The sequence below is a fragment of the Sebastes fasciatus genome, chromosome 3 (assembly GCF_043250625.1).
Source record: "Sebastes fasciatus isolate fSebFas1 chromosome 3, fSebFas1.pri, whole genome shotgun sequence".
Classification (NCBI taxonomy): Eukaryota; Metazoa; Chordata; class Actinopteri; order Perciformes; family Sebastidae; genus Sebastes; species Sebastes fasciatus.
Genome location: NC_133797.1, coordinates 35816123 through 35832405, shown reverse-complemented (window position 1 = coordinate 35832405; position 16283 = coordinate 35816123). Strand labels below are relative to the sequence as shown.

The 16283-nt window shown below is 40.1% G+C and overlaps 1 protein-coding gene across 1 annotated transcript in view; it reads right to left on the bottom strand.

Annotated features, from left to right (window-relative positions):
* Positions 1 to 6208: 6208 nt before the first annotated feature.
* Positions 6209 to 16283, bottom strand: part of prkcaa (protein kinase C, alpha, a) — a 188303-nt gene continuing 178228 nt past the window's right edge. The window contains exon 17 of the mRNA XM_074630632.1: positions 6209 to 11460. Within this exon, the coding sequence (XP_074486733.1) occupies positions 11290 to 11460 (171 nt within the window). The 3' untranslated portion in view covers positions 6209 to 11289. The remainder of the gene's footprint in view (positions 11461 to 16283) is intronic.

The following is a 16283-nucleotide window of genomic DNA, read 5'->3' as shown; positions in this document are numbered from 1 at the left end:
CATGCTGTTTTTTTTGGCATACTGCATTTGACATACTATGTATTGGGACATACTAAATCTTTTCTAAATAGTATGGTGGTATGGGTAAAAGTTGATTTAACGGACAGATCTGTAAAAGTGAGTTTCTCCACAAAGAATCACACAAAAGCACCACTTTACATCTCATGTTTACCAGAGATGTGCTCATAAGTTTCTTGGAAATAAGTCATTCAGCATGAAAAAAGCATTTAAAAAATGACTAATGGATTAAAGAAATCTTAGTCGACTGAGACCAAAATGCCTGATTAGTCGACTAATCGAGGGTATTAGAAATCAAAGCAAACAAGAAACAATAAAACAAATACTTGAATGAAAACATACTAATTGAAGCAAATATTAATCAACTAAAGTATATCCTATGTTTAGATGATAAACACATAACCAAAAACCAAATATTCAACTAAACTGATATATAAAGGAGCTTTTCACCTGACTGGTGCCAAAAAGCCACCATCACGTTTCTGCACATAATTCTACTCTTATATCACAACACGCAGCCAGATTTCAATTGCTATAGTAACTCAGCAGCAATATCTGTGTGTTTGCGTCTAAAAAAAAGCTGCAGTAGGAAGGCACAACATAATGAGTTTTAACACTTACTCTGGTGAGAAGTCTTTTTGGCAGTCTCTGCTTTTTTTAATTTTATTTCTTCACATTCTTCCCTTCTGTTTCTGCCCCCTTTCAACTGGCTTCCTCATTGAGACACAAACTGTGGTTTTGTTTGGATTTTGCATGCTGCGCCTTCAAAAACCGAAAGGAATATTGTGCCAAAGAAAAAAGAACCTTCAACAGAATCATTCAGTGGCTTTGGGTACTTTTTTTGTTTTGTATTGCCATTCTTCAGTAAAATGCATCTATGTAACATCTGGTTCATATGTCATGTGGAAACAGATAGTCTGTCACATGTTTCCACATGAGGTCAGGAAGCTTTTGTGATAGCAGTTACAGACCAGTGACTGGACAAATAAAGGATGGAGCCTGAAACCAAGCTGAATTTGTGTTAAATGTGATAGATTAAAGTGGCAATAGACAGAATATTTTTGGTATCATTGGATAAAAATCCCATAAAAACCTTTCAGCATATTGTAATTCAAGTGTTCTGAGAGATAACTAGACTTCTGCACCTCCTCATGGCTGTTTTCAGGCTTTACAAAATCTAGTCTGTGTCGGGAGACTTTGACCAATCACAGGTCATTTCAGAGAGAGAGAGCGTTCCTATTGGCTGTGCTCCGGCTGGTGGGCGGTGCTTGGTATTTCCTCCACTGATCTCAACATGGCTGCCGGGTCACAAACTTTCTCATTTTACAGCTAAACAGTACACTACAAGATGTTTCTGAAAACATTTGAGGCGAGAAATAGACATTACAGTAACAGAATATTGATTCATATTTGCTCAGCGCTGCCTAGTATGACCGTTTGATCGGAGTTTGCAGGTGATTGACAGCTGCTCAGAGACGCAGCTCAGCTCTGATTGGTTGTTTTCCTCTGGTCTGTGAAATCTTGCAGATGCCAGTAGGAGCACCGGAGGACACAGAGGAACATGATTTTTTTTTCAGATAACCTGTCTCATGCTCAGGATATAGCGACCGTTTTATAAAAATAACTTTTTTTAGTCATATTTACTCCAATTCTACCTACTGCTGCTTTAAATGTGGTAGTTTAATGATAGCATTTTGTTACATGTTCAGGACGGCACAGATTTAGAGAGTCTGAGCTGCTGTCAGACTGAATTCGGCACAAACCGTCTCTGACCATATGGACATTCATTCAGTCATTCAGGAGCATCTGTTGAACCCTGTGTGTGTGTGTGTATGACTACAAACCACATTCTGTTCCTGACCGATCGTATATAGGCAGGAGAGAATGAAGAGGCTTGACATGACCTCTCATTGACCTCACAGGAAGGCAAACAGTCTCACACATTTCATCATTGTCCACTGTTAAAGCGAACGTGTTCTCTTTTCTGCTGTTTTCTACGAGCACTAACAGCCAACATGAACTTTCTTGGCATCCTTCAGGTATTTGGGAAATACTCAGCCTTTGCTGACCTGAGAGCGAGGTGAAGAGAAAGGGAGGTTTTAAAAATTAAACACCGTAGTCTGCCTACAGTCTATGTACAGTTCAAAGCATGCCTTTAGTTTGCTGTCAGTGAACTTCACTATCTTCTCAGAGAGAGAGACAGAGGAAAACAATATGTAGGTTTATTGTGCAATTTAACCCTCTGAGACCCATAATAGACCCGTTTTCGTCTTTTTTAGGGGGGTACAGGTCAACAGTAAATGTCACATAGAAGTGGTGTATACCATCTAGTCATACATCAGAAATAAACATTAATTAATTAATTAGTTATTTAAAAATAAATAATGAAAGTGCCTAAGGGTTTAGAACATTATGATAGAAGTATATGATGGCCATCCCCATGCTCTATTATGTCTCATAAGTCGTTGCAGCAATTTTTGTGTTGATACCATTTGTTACAAAGATTTGGTGCTAAATTCAACCATTTTTTAACACTCGAGAAATGATAAAAAAGATCAATAATCCACATTAAGACCCCAAGACCTTGAGGAACACCAGAGAAAAAGCCATGCTGTGATTTGGTATCAAAAACTTTTGACATTTGGAGATTTCTGCAAGAATTGCATTTTTCGGCGATTGGACGGCGAACACTTCTTCTGTTCTGGAAACTGCTCAGAAAGACATCCATTAGTTTGTGGCTGTAAAGTTTCATGAGGCTGTGATTATCCTAGAGGTCACCACAAGTCATTTTATACAGTGAGGTCAAATTTTAAAAAATGGTCACACTACAATGAAATGGCTACTATGGGGACTAACATCATCACACATGAATACAGTTTGGACTCACTGGATCCACAAGAGTCTCAGCTTTACAGTCATACCCAATTTATGTAATTCCAGTCTGTTTAAGACCCCAGTATGCAAGGGACCTCTTTGATAATAGCCATACCAGTTTTTCCTCGCCAACATTTTGCACAACTTTAGAGCATTTTTGGAGCCTCCTTCCCGACAAGCTAGTATGACATGGCTGGTACCAATGGATTCCTTAGGTTCTAGTTTCATGTGATATCTGTAACTTCACTCTAGCTCTAAAACTGTCTGAAAAACAGTAAAGTCGGTCGGGATCACGGGTCTCAGACTTTTGACTTCATGCAGACTCAGAAAAACACAGTACCATCATGTTTTTCTTTCACATGAAACAGAAATCATCCAGTCATCCTCCATTAAACACCGTGGCTTAGTCATTATTCACAAAGAAGCTAATGTGTATCAGACTGTAACGATAATGCATCTGTTTTGCTTAAGGCCAGAACGGCTCTCACAACAAGACAATATGGTCGTATATGACTTCGCTCTCGCAGTTTCATAACAGATGAAGACATGCTGAAGGTGTGTGTACATGTGTGTGTTTGTCTGTTTGTGTAGCAGAGAAACCAGTGGCCTGAAACATATAAGGTGTAAACAAAAGCTCACACACCAGCTGGTTCCACAGTCAACACACCGCAGGGCTCTTCTCTAATCACATGGCAGCTATATGCGTTGCCTGAAAACACGTGAACAACAACATTACAATTCAGGAGAGAAGAAAATCTAAGTCACAAATTGTAATTAAAGGGATAGTTCATGTGTTTTGAAGTGGGGTTGTATGAGGTACTTATCCATAGTCAGTGTATCACCTACAGTAGATGACGGTCGGCACGCTCCCAGCTTGCAGAAACAGACAGGAGTTACGGCACGGGAGCAAAGCAACGTACTGCTGTGGACGGAGGCAGCAGCAAAACATATAAGAAAAGCCCACCTAAAAAAAATCAATATCAGTTTAAGTGTACGCTATATTTAGAATATTTTCACCGCTCTACCTCGCGGTCAGACAGCCCTTTGTGACAGGGAATTGAAGCCATTGCATCCATCTATGCTCTCGCCAAAGACACCAGACTCCATTGAAAAAAAGCTGTAATTTTACCTCGTAGAACACGGGAGTTGCTCGTCTACCGCCCGCCTCAATCGGTTAGTTTGTTTGTGTTATTGTGTGGCTTTGGTTAGTTCGGATTCACTAAAGCAACTGCTGTGTTCTGCTGAGTAATATCACAGTTTTTTTCAATGTAGTCTGGTTGCTTTGGCAAGAGCATGGATAAGGGCTTCAGGTCACCGTCGGAAACATAGACTGTATAGCTGTCTGACGGTAAGGTACAGCTTTGGTACACCATAATGTGTGGTAAAACCTTACAAACCTCTTCCTATCACTCTACCTTTTAGGACATCGGCCGCTTGCCAGCAAGGAGCTATAGTAATTATGGGCCCTCGTTTAAGAAAACATCAGTAAGATAGATGAAAGCTATCAAGTGAGTTTGGGAAGAGTCTGAGGATATGTTTAGTGGCTGGAGTTTTGTGACTAAACAAGATAGAGGAGAGTCCGAAATGGAGGTCAAGGTTGGAAGGAATTAGTGGAAAACTTTTCAGTGATCAATACAGTAATGGGGAACAGCGGTGTTTTCTTTTCCCCTTTTATTAGACCAATACAGTTTATCGCTTCCTAAAAATGAGCATAACCACCTTTTTATCTCTGTTATGTAAATGTTATATTTTGGAAAAGAATCAACAGGCTTATGAGAATAAATAACAACAGATGTTACATTATAATCTACCGCTAAAGGGAAGCGCATGGCTGCAGCTTGTGTTTCATGAAAACATAAAATGTGTTTGCTCGACTGGAAACACTTTCTCGCCTGTATGTTGTGACAGGTATTTAGTAAGGTGACAATTATGGCAATTAAGCTCCTAACAACTCAGAATAGCCGTTAAATGGGCAAATTGACTCCACATAAATCCTCTTCTTGCTTAAAAAGGAAAGCCCCAGGTGTGTTCACAACCTACTTTAGGTGAAATCTAGCGTGTCAGGCTGTGATGCTCGTTCTTCTGACAGCAGTGAGTGCTACACTATTGTCTCCCATCACTAACACCCCTCTGCCTTCACCGGGACTCAAGCTCAGTCGTCCAACTAATGAAGAAGCCTGCACATACTGTACAAAGGATGGACCGACCACCAACGCATCAACTCACACCTCTGCATCTGTATAGAGTCATAGAAAAACACACTCTCACATGCCCCCATATACATACATATGATTATAATGATGCATAAAAACACCCACACCTATGAAAACTGAAGCAGATGGACAGGTATGAGTCAAAACTCACTGAAAATAGTGCAACATACTACTAAGCCACGGGAGGCTCAGCTCTCTTTGTTCAGAAATGGAAAAAAAACTTAATTTTATAGCAATATTTCTGCTAATGTAATGTGGAAACACTTCATTTTACAGGTCCGCAGATTTCCTGGTAATTAGGTGATAATTAGCAAGTAATCTATTTGAAATTTCTTTGGAATTACTGCCAAATTACCCCAATATTTACCTCAAAATTGATCGAAAATTACTTTATTATAAACATTATTTAATGAAGTGTTACCTGTAACGGTTATATAATATACTGTATAATGAAACCAAACTCCTGCCAGTGTCTAAACCAGGAAGCATCAAACTAAATGCCAAGTGTTTATTATTGAAATTTCTTCAATTTCTTTTTGTTTCGCTATCTTTGGAATGAGAAAAGCTGACGGGTGATGTGTCATTTTAACGCCAGGTGAAGCCACTGAGACAAACAAGCACCTTGAGGCGAAACCCCAAATCTCCACCAAACCACCACAATATACCGTATGTTTTAATATAATATAACGTGCTGATTAAAGGAACAGTGCGCAGCATTTAGGGGGATCTATTGGCAGAATTGGAATATTACATTAATAAATATGTTTTCTTTAGTTTGCAATCACCTGAAACTAAGAATCGTTGAGTTTTCGTTAGCATAGAATGAGTCGTTTATATCTACAAACGGAGCGGGTCCTCATCTCGGAGCCAGCCACCATGTTTCTACAGTAGCCCAGAACGGGCTAACCAAACACTGGCTCTAGATAGGGCCATTTACGTTTTTGCGTCGGCCACCGTAGTTCTCCTACACGCTTGGCACACGGGACGAGTTGGTTGCAATCTGCAACCTCACCGCTAGATGCCGCCAGATCCTACACACTGCACCTTTAAGGTTAAAGTCACAAATGGCAAAAAAACAACACTCACTTGCACAAGCATGAATCTCATTTTCCATTTTTTTTTATTTGCATTATCATACATTAGGTACAAATGACACAATCAAGTACAAGGTAAGTAGCTCAGACTCATTTTAAAGGTTTCAGGCCGACAGGGGAAGAAAACAAACATACACCATTTTGCAAAATACAATATATTCTTTCTTTTACAGTCTATGTGTAGATATCTACTGTAAGTCGTTTATGTACAAGGACAGGGGTGCTGAGATAGTAAATGAACAAAGAGAGGAGAGTTAGAGACCGTGTTACTGTATGGATTAAGGGATAAGGCATTCCTGCACATCATTGATCCTGTGCTCCGTACGGCCAAAAAGATGGCAGCTCACCTCGACTCTCTCGTTTCACAGCAAACAGGACACAGCGGAGAGTAATGACGGATGAAGAAAGACGTTAACACGAGATTCATCTAAAGCAAACAGGAACCTAAAAGGAGACTTGAAAGAAATGCCAATTGAAAAAACAAATCATACCAGACCTCTCTCAACAAACCTTTGATTTAAGATCAAATCTTTACAGCAGGAAGTTACTTCACTATATTGTGGCCATCCAAATCAATTCAATTAAAAAAGGTGAGGACACCAAATAGAATGTAAACAAATACATTTGGCTAACTCCTTTCCCATGATGCATTATGGGGAACCATTAGAGAGGAGGAAAGGGAATTGATGCCAACTGTGTTGAGTGAATAGCACAAGAAAAAGCTTTCCTGACCTGATGGGATTTAAAGGGTGAAAGGAGGAGCACGCTGTCGATAAGATGATGGATTGACTTGGCCCAGGCACTGAGGAAGGAGGAGCAGGTGGAGTGAAAGAGGGTGTACAGGAGACGACGAGGGAGGGGGCGGTTCAACGTGACGAGGCACAGGGGTCGTCCTTCAAACAAGCCGTCATCATCATCATCTATCCTTTCGTTCATTTAACTAAACCCCATCAATCACCCGCTCGTTGTTCCTTCACTCCCCGAAAGATCATTCTTTGATATTGTCGACACGTATATTAATTAGCTCACCATATCAGTCATTAATAGGCACAGGGAGGTAAAGGTAAAGCACACACAGGAGGATGAGTCAAGTTGTAGTTCTATGGCTGTAAAGGTTATTGGCGTGCTAACGCTAACACGGCGTAAAAGCCGAGTGAATTAACTTAACTAGGCTTGTTTGAAAACGGAATAAAAGTGAAGTGGAGTACATGTAAGGAGTAAAAATGGAGTAGAGAGTTAAGATCAGAGCGAGGTGGATGGAGATGTACAGTCTATCTGTTCAAGTTGGGAAAGGCACACAAGAGGAGAGAAAGTTTTTTTTCATGCCCACACTGACTGCGACTTTTTTGAAAACATTATTAAGAAGAAAGAAGTTTGGAAAGCAAGTAATCAGATATTCTATAAAAGGGATGGATCTATTCAGTCGGCACAAACAGAGGTGCAGGTTAGGCTCAGACGAGGGCAAGACTGTTGCTGAGGAAACTCCGAGTATGTACAAGGAAGATTTTTCTCTCACTTCAGTGAAATTCACTTTGGATGTTAAATCAAATGCTCCACAAATGTTTTTTTCAGACACAGTTGTGCCCGAGGCTAGACAGGCAGGAAAATCTATCTATCAAGCTGACTGGCATTGTAAAGCGTACTGACACAATGTGCACTGGTATACTCGTGGATGGCAGCATGCTATATGTTACGTGGCCAACAGAGTGTACAGCAGGTGTGGCTTTAGGCAGGTCTCAGCCCGCAACAGGGAAGAAGCTGCCACAAAGAAGAAGTCGTCCGTGTGACTACAGCTAGTGCAACGCTGCTATTGTCGGGTTCTGGCGTTTTCCAGGTTTGGCACATGCAGAAGGTTATATACTATAGGAAACACGGTAGGGGAGCACAACTCTTAGAAAAACATGGAGGAAAAAATTATTATAAAGGTTTCAATAGTTCCTATCTATATCAGTCAGATATGAGTTTTTCTAATGTGATATATCCTTTGAAACATTCCTGAATTTCTGAGCAGAAGCTAGAGAAATAAAACCGACAACACTGACAGCAACAACAAACAAAAAAAGAAACATTTTACAAAACGACACAACATTAAGATTATAACATAAAACCCCATTCATGAGACACTAAAGAGCGAGTGGTCCCACTGGTCTAGCAATGAGTCACCACAGATCTGGATTCAGTGTTCCACATCGCCCTAAAAAGGTAAAGGCAAAGGGAACCAGGGGCCATAATATATCAAGCTTCTACAGAAAAGAGCACTGATCTAGAAGCAGGGACTACATCTCGGGAAAGTCTTTTAAAAAGTAGTTTTAGTATCTATCTCCATTAATAAACGTCTACTCTCTGTTCTTTAGCGATCTGCATTCTTTTGGCAAAAACCACTGTTGTTCCCCACTCTTGTTTTTTCACACAAACCTACCTGAGCATTAGGAGTTCGGTGTTTCGTTACTGTTAGTTTCAAGACTGCCTCATTGAAACTTGTGATTTGTGTGCAGTACAGTTAATAAATCCTGCAATCACCTCTTTTAAAGAGTCTAGCTGGTCTAAGATCAGCTCTCTTAAGGTACCGGACTGTGGTTTGTATTGGCCACATTCAAGTTGGCCAATCTAGAGCTATGCTTGCAGTGATACTCCACCTTAAGCCTATCTTTTGAGTATCAAACATTCACCTCCCGTAGATTTGACCTTTGACACTTTCCAGTAGAGCTGCAACGATTAATCGATTAGTTGTCAACTATTGAATTAATCGGCAACTATTTTGATAATCGATTGATCTGTTTGAGTGATTTTTTCAGAAAAAAGAGTACAAATTCTCTGATTCCAGCTTCTTAAATGTGAATATTTTCTGGTTTCTTAACTCCTCTATGACAGTTAACTGGATGTCTTTGAGTTGTGGACAAAACAAGACATTTGAGGACGTCGTCTTGGGCTTTGAGAAACACCAATCAAAGTTTTTCAACATTTTATAGACCGAACAACTAATTGATTAATCAAGAAAATAATTGACGGATTAATCAACAATGAAAATAATCACAAGTTGCAGCCCTACTTCCCACCTTCCTGAAAAGCTTTCATTATTGGAATCCATTGGAATCAACACAAATCTAAATGTAATATGGCCATTATTCTTTGAAAGACGTACGAACTTTCAAGATGACAAATGGTAACTCTTACCTCTAAAGTTAGGTTTGGAGTGGAGTATCACTTTGAGGTTGTACTGTAACTCTCAGGGGTTTTATACTTGGTAGCATGCGGCCTTTAGCGGATCATCACGTGCATGAATGATGCCTTCCAACAGCATGCAGATACAGAGGGACAGTCAACAGCCAGACACGCATCCAATCAACACACAATTTGCAGTCAAAGTCGTTGAATATGAATAAAGAAAATAAAAGTTTTGATAAATCTGCCAAAACAAGTAGAACAGATATACCTCACAACTTGCTAAATCTGGACTCTATTAAAGACATCCAGCTGTTACAAAGTTGATCTGTACTGGGTTACTTTCTTAAATGTTGAATTTTTCTTTTTTTTTTTACACATACAAATATTGGTTTATATAATTAATGTAATAAAAGCACATTCAGGTGTTGGTATAAAAACTGTAACTTGCTATACTCTTTTTAAATAACTCATGATTATTTACAAAGGAGTTATGCACTGGCGCATTAATATATGAATCTAATGGAAAAATATGTATGAGATCACAAAAGAAGACGAGAGTAAAATCTATTTTTAAAGACATTGAAGAAAAAGGGATGAAAAAAAAGTGATTTAACTAATAATGATTGTGTTGACACACTCCTAATGAAGGGTGAGTTTGTTCTCAGGACATTGTCAGAAGAAATGCTCCTATCGATTTGCAACTTCTGTATCTAAGAAAACTAACAAATATCTACGCTTGAGGGCGTGATTATACTGTATGCAATATAACATTGGATGGTTAATACACTATGATATCATGTTATATTCTAAAAAAAATAATAATAATCTAAATGTCTTTACTGTTTCTGTTGAGACATTTATCAGCAATGGGAGGCTTATGGGCGTAGCAAGGGACAGAGACAGTGGTTAACACCGACTAGCGTTAAAAACATGTAAACGTTTTAGGTTTGACTTTTATCTAAGGTAGATATAAGAATGTTCTACCACTGCCCACATACTAAACTGATTACTGTGTGTCCACATAGTGTCCACAAAATTATTGACAAGGGAAGTATACAATCTGCAGCTCAAGAAAGGGCTAGAAAATAGGTGTGTGGATTTTTAAAAGCAGGTAAAATAGGGTGATAAGCTAAGACGCTAAAAAATTGGAACCAACCCTGACACACTTTCATACCTGTGCGTCTCACATATTTGCATCTTTACAGTCTGCATATTATCTAACCATTCGTTCTTTCGTTGATTTGCTACGCACACTGGAAGTTGAGATTGGCCAGAATCGAATTGTACTAAAATATCATTTTATACCGTCACCGTGAAATCAAACGGGGAAGAAAACTGTAAACATGATACAGGAAACGTTGAATCACACGGTGCTGTTTCAACGCCTGCACCACCTGTCCTTCATAATTGCCTTATGAGAGAGTGTTTTTCACATCTGCATTGGGATAATTATCCATAAAGAAACAAACTGTGATCTGTAGACCATATTATTTGAGATTTGTATGCATGAAAAGATTTTCCAGAATCAATTAGTCCATTCCTTAAATGCTATTCTCGTGCTTATATCGGCATAGATTAATTTAACTTCTAAATTTCATCACAGATAAATAAACCCTGACATCCTTCTTTCTCCAGTTATTGTAAACCTTCAATACAAATTGCAGCGGTAAAGAAAGATATCAAGGATCATTCAACTAAAGGAAATTATTTCTTATTATGGGTAAGAACCAATCTAATCTATATAATCTATACTGGCAAATATATTCCACAGAACAAATATGCATGCCCTAGAATGCTGCTTACGAATAAAACCAATACATAAAGGTTTATAGTGGGCCTGTGGTCAGATGTTAGGTTGGCGGTTGCTGCTTTGAGTGGGGTGGCAGTGAGCAGGGAGGTTCTTCAGGGTGGTTCCCCCATCCTTCTCATACACTGTTGACCACAGTGACCGTCGGGTTTACAAACTGTGGGTTGATGAAAGAGAACCCTGCGAACTCGGCCTGGTCGATGTTGGCGATGACCAGCTCGTCTGGCGGTGTGAGCATCGGCTGGGTGCGCGTGAAGAACTTGTCAAAGTTCTCTGCTCCTTTGCCACCCTGTAGAAAAAAGGAGACAGGAGAAGGAAACGTTTAGACATAAAAGGTATGTAAAATAATATGAAGAGTGCAAGCAGACCGGCGAGACGAGTACAGACATGGAAAAATCTGGCGGAAGTGTGCGCATGGCAATTCTGCGAAGGCAAGAGACATTCAGCAGAATTTGTTTTATGGAACTTTTCACAAATTAGCCCAAAGCACAGGACACGCATCATCCTCAATCACTACCATCGTCATCACCATTCATATGACTGAATAAAACCACACTGGGCTGGGCAATGAGGCAATGTGCAAGGACAATACAACAAGCAACATTTGTGAGTTCTCCCCAGTGGGCAACCTCCAGGTCTGAAAAGTGAAGCCAATGCCTTAAACTTGCATTCTTTCTAACAGCCAGCAGGGGGCGACTCCTCTGGTTGCAAAAAGAAGTCTGATTGTATAGAAGTCTATGAGAAAATGAGCCTACTTCTCTCTTGATTTATTACCTCAGTAAACATTGTAAACATGAGTTTATGGTCTCAATCGCTAGTTTCAATTCTTCAATACAGCATGATGTTTATTTAGTAAATACAATGGTGCATGAATGAGGTAGCATTTAGCATTTCTAGGTCCATCGTCTGGAAGTCAATGGTTTTTTTTAATGGGTTTTTAGTTAGATGCCTGAAATAAGGTCTGTAGTTCAGACGAGCTCAAGAGATTTTAACGTTTTGTTCTAAAATACGTCAGTAAATATCCCACTCTTGAATTTGGAAGCTTTTACGTGTGTTAAAAAAGGCGGTTGCTAACAAGTGGCTAAATGAGACTACAAAACGTCATCACGCCGACACATCCGCCTTTACAGCCTAGTTGTGTGTACTCGCTCTAATGCGACCGTGGTGTAGTTTGTTATCCTAACATTAGCTTTTTACTTCTGGCGATTGCATTCAAAAATCATAAAGTGGTGTTGAATTGTAGAGATTATCTCGCTGAACAAAACATGTAAGTATCATAAATGTTTGTTTGCCACAGAGCTTATTTTCTGCAATAATCCACAATGCTAATTTACAGGTTGGCCCCCTGCTTTAGGGCGTGGCTACCTCGTGACTGACATGTCGCTACCAAGGCGTTGTCGCCAAGTTGGCGACGGCCAAAATGCCGAACTCGAGGCTTCAAAACAATAGTCCACAAATCAATGGGTGACGTCACGGTGACTAAATCCACTTCTTATATACAGTCTATAGTTCTCCCACATCAAGCTGTTGACTCATTCAAATGGATCCTCACTTGCCCCCTGACTTACATAAACATGAAGAACATGTCACACCTGACCCCCCCACTTTTCCCACTGCTATATGCAGTAGAGGTTAACAACATCCGATTACATGCTCTACATCTCATTCACCTCAATCACAATGCACCCTTCTGAATGCTAAAGCAACATAAGCACAGCTGTGGAGCAGCGATGCAGTTTCCAGTGATCAAGATTGATCCTATGGGGCGGCTGGTTAGCTCAGTCGGTAGAGCGAGCGCCCATGTAACGCCAAGGCTCAGTCCTAGCAGCGGTGGACCCGGGTTCGAATCCGGCCTGTGGTCCTTTCCGCATGTCAATTCTATCTCTCCCCCTTTCAACACTCTATCCACTGTCCTATCAATAAAATACTTAAAAATCACCCCAAAAAATAACTTAAAAAAAAAAAAGAAGATTGATCCTATGAGAGGAAATGGTGTCAGGACCTCCGCAACGAGGCACGCCGCGTTTACTCTGACCTCATAACCTGCTGTGATGCAGCTCCTTTATCTCGACTCAGGCGTGATACGTGCGTACTTTTGCGCGTTTGACATTCAAAACTGATTATCTTACAGAAGAATGAAAGGATTCCTTGAACAAAAAGACAGCATCAAGGTCACAGAAGGGTTAATTAGTGTGATCATAAGAGAGGGGCAAGCTGTCAGTATGTATCGGGACACATGAAAGGTGCTTTCATGTTTGTGCGATGAGAGGATAATCAAATTAATCAAAGACATGGAAAGGGATCATGTCACATGGTGGATGAAGGAGCACCGAAGACAAGGTCATGTATGTTCGGAGACGTGGGCGTGCATCTCATTTAGTCATATTCCCCTAACTGAAAAAAATCCCACTTGACATGTATGACCACAGTAGCTTTCAAGATAAAAAACAAATGTTTTTAAAGGTTCTATATACGGGATTAAGAGCATTAATATGGCATCAAACAACTATTTGTTATGTAAAGATATACTGTACAGATGCAGCCACCTAAGATTTCCCCTCCCAGCCGACTGCCAGCCGGTTACCAGCCGGTTACCAACTGGTTACCAGCCAGTTCTAGGGCTGACCCGAATGCTTTGAAGCTTCGACCGTTGCCATGGTAATCAAACTCCAAATCAATATTCGAATGCTTCATTTTTTTTTTTTTTTTTAGATTTATAAGTATGTAATAATAAAATAAAAACCCCAAATAACTCATGAAATAAGGAGCAATCCCAAAACATTATCCATATTTATCATTAATTATTATTATTAAATTAGAGGTGCGTGTGTGTAGAGTAGGGCGGCAGAGTTAAATTAAGTTTTACTAAAGAAGTGCCACTGTTTCATAGGTTTTACTCATTCTTGTTCCCATATTTACTCATTCTTGTGCATTTGCATTACTTATTTGGTCAGACCAGAGCGAAAGAACATATTGCAAGGCTCGGTCATCTTACATGCTATGTCAATTGCTTTACCAAGCGATGCACATATTACCAGATCCTGTTTAAAAAGAGAAAATACACCGATGTCTGTAATGTAGGCTTTTTGTCTAATAACCATTTCCAACACTCGGAAATGGCTATACGACCAGAGAACATAGAACCCAGCCGTTTTATCTCCTTCCAAGCTAATCTTATTTACGGTGATGTAAATGTGATTCTGTGCCTGCCTCTGGAGGCTATCAGCATCCTCTAAGGATTAGCTTTTATGGAGGATGTACTCAGGGGTGTACTCTCTCTCTCTAACACAAAACCGCCAGCGTGCCTTGGTGCCTACCTACCATTCTTTTAAATGAGAAGAAACAACATGAGTTCATTTGTCATGACTGATGTCAGCCCCAACCACACCCAGTAATATACATATCTCCCCCTGCACCAGCACTGCACTTTAAACTTATGGCCACATACTTCCACATCCTTTTTCACACTTTCTTGTGAATCAACAGCATCAATACTTCTGTCAATCACTTTACACTTAACACTTTTCAGAGCCGTCTATTTATCATCTAAATGTGTCTAAATGTCAGTGACTCTCCTGATATCTACAACTGGCTAACCTACAAAGAGCATTAGAGGTGAAGCTTCTCTGTTGTTGGCTACAGTATTACAGATTACTTGGTCCATGAAGAGGAGGTTGTGTTTCTTCTAAGTTATTCTACTTTCTTTTACTGGAGAATAAATGAGACAGCTCACAAGAGAAAGAGTAAGAAAGAAAGAGAGAGAGAGGGGCTGTATATAACATCCTTCTCTATGCTCATCAGTTAGTCCACCTACACAGCGGGCTCACCTCAATGGATGCAACACACACACACAACGATGCACCCAAACACACACATACTGTACTTTACGCCAAGACCCAGTGCTCCACTTAATAAGCATTCATGTTCCCCTTGGGGAGCTGCTGTTCTGCAGCTGGCTGTGAGAATAACGGACTCCACGAAGCCAAATGCCACGGGGCTCCAATACAGGAAAGAAAGGAGGATGGCAACCGCAGCACCTTTGGCACTGTTGTCATAGAAATAAACAGTGGTGCATTTGACTCGAAGGGTTGTTGTGACTGGAAAGGCAATATTCCACCAAGCATTACATCAGAGTTTCAGGTACTATAAACACACAGCATGGAGTATGTATTGAAAAAGCAGCTTTTAGTTTTGACGTTACTCCAAGATTTTCCCTTTCTGTCCAATGATAGTTGCCTACTCTAGAAACATAAACAAGACTCGAAGGTTAATTAGTTTCCAGTTTTGACCATGACAGATTGTTGAATCTGGATAACCTTCTTTAGTAAAGAAAAAAAGATCTTGCCAAATAGATTATCTTATTACATGGCTTCGTTACTTGATTCTGATTGGTCAATCATGGTGTTCTACGGTCTGTTATTCTTATACAGCAGACCGTTGCTATGGGTGCAGTTCTGATGTCGGACTCTGGCGGACCGTTTTGGTGTGAAATGATTGATTTCTTAAGTAGGTAGCCGTGTAATAAGCGGGATAATGTACAGCTAGCTCCAATCTGCTGTATGACTTTATGACTGTGACATGGCTTTGGAACTCTTGACTAACTTGTGACTAACTGGCCTCATCCACTGCTGCCCTACATTCACAAACAAGACATGTACAGAAGCGTGTGTGTATGTTTGAGTTTTATGTGAGCGTCAGTGCCAGCAACTGCTTGTGTGTCAGTCTTTGTGTGTTTAGAGATGTCTGTCTGTGTTTGTCAAGCAAACACACTATGGTTTAAAAGGTACAGACATTCCTATCTTCATTTTTCTTCTTCTTTTATTCTTTTAATTGGTGAGGCCAGACAACATGCTTCAGGGGATTTAAAGCTGCAGTGGGTAGAAATGGAGCAAATATGATTAAAAAACATTATCTTTATAAAACGGTCACTACATCCTGACTGTAGTGCATGAGACAGGTAATCTAAAAAAAATCATATGCCTCTGTGTCCTCCGCTGCTCCTAATGGCATCTGCAAGACTTCACAGACCGGAGGAAAACAACCAATCAGAGCCGAGCGTAAGTCTGCCGTCTCTGAGCAGCTGTCAATCACTCGCGAACTCCGATCAAACGG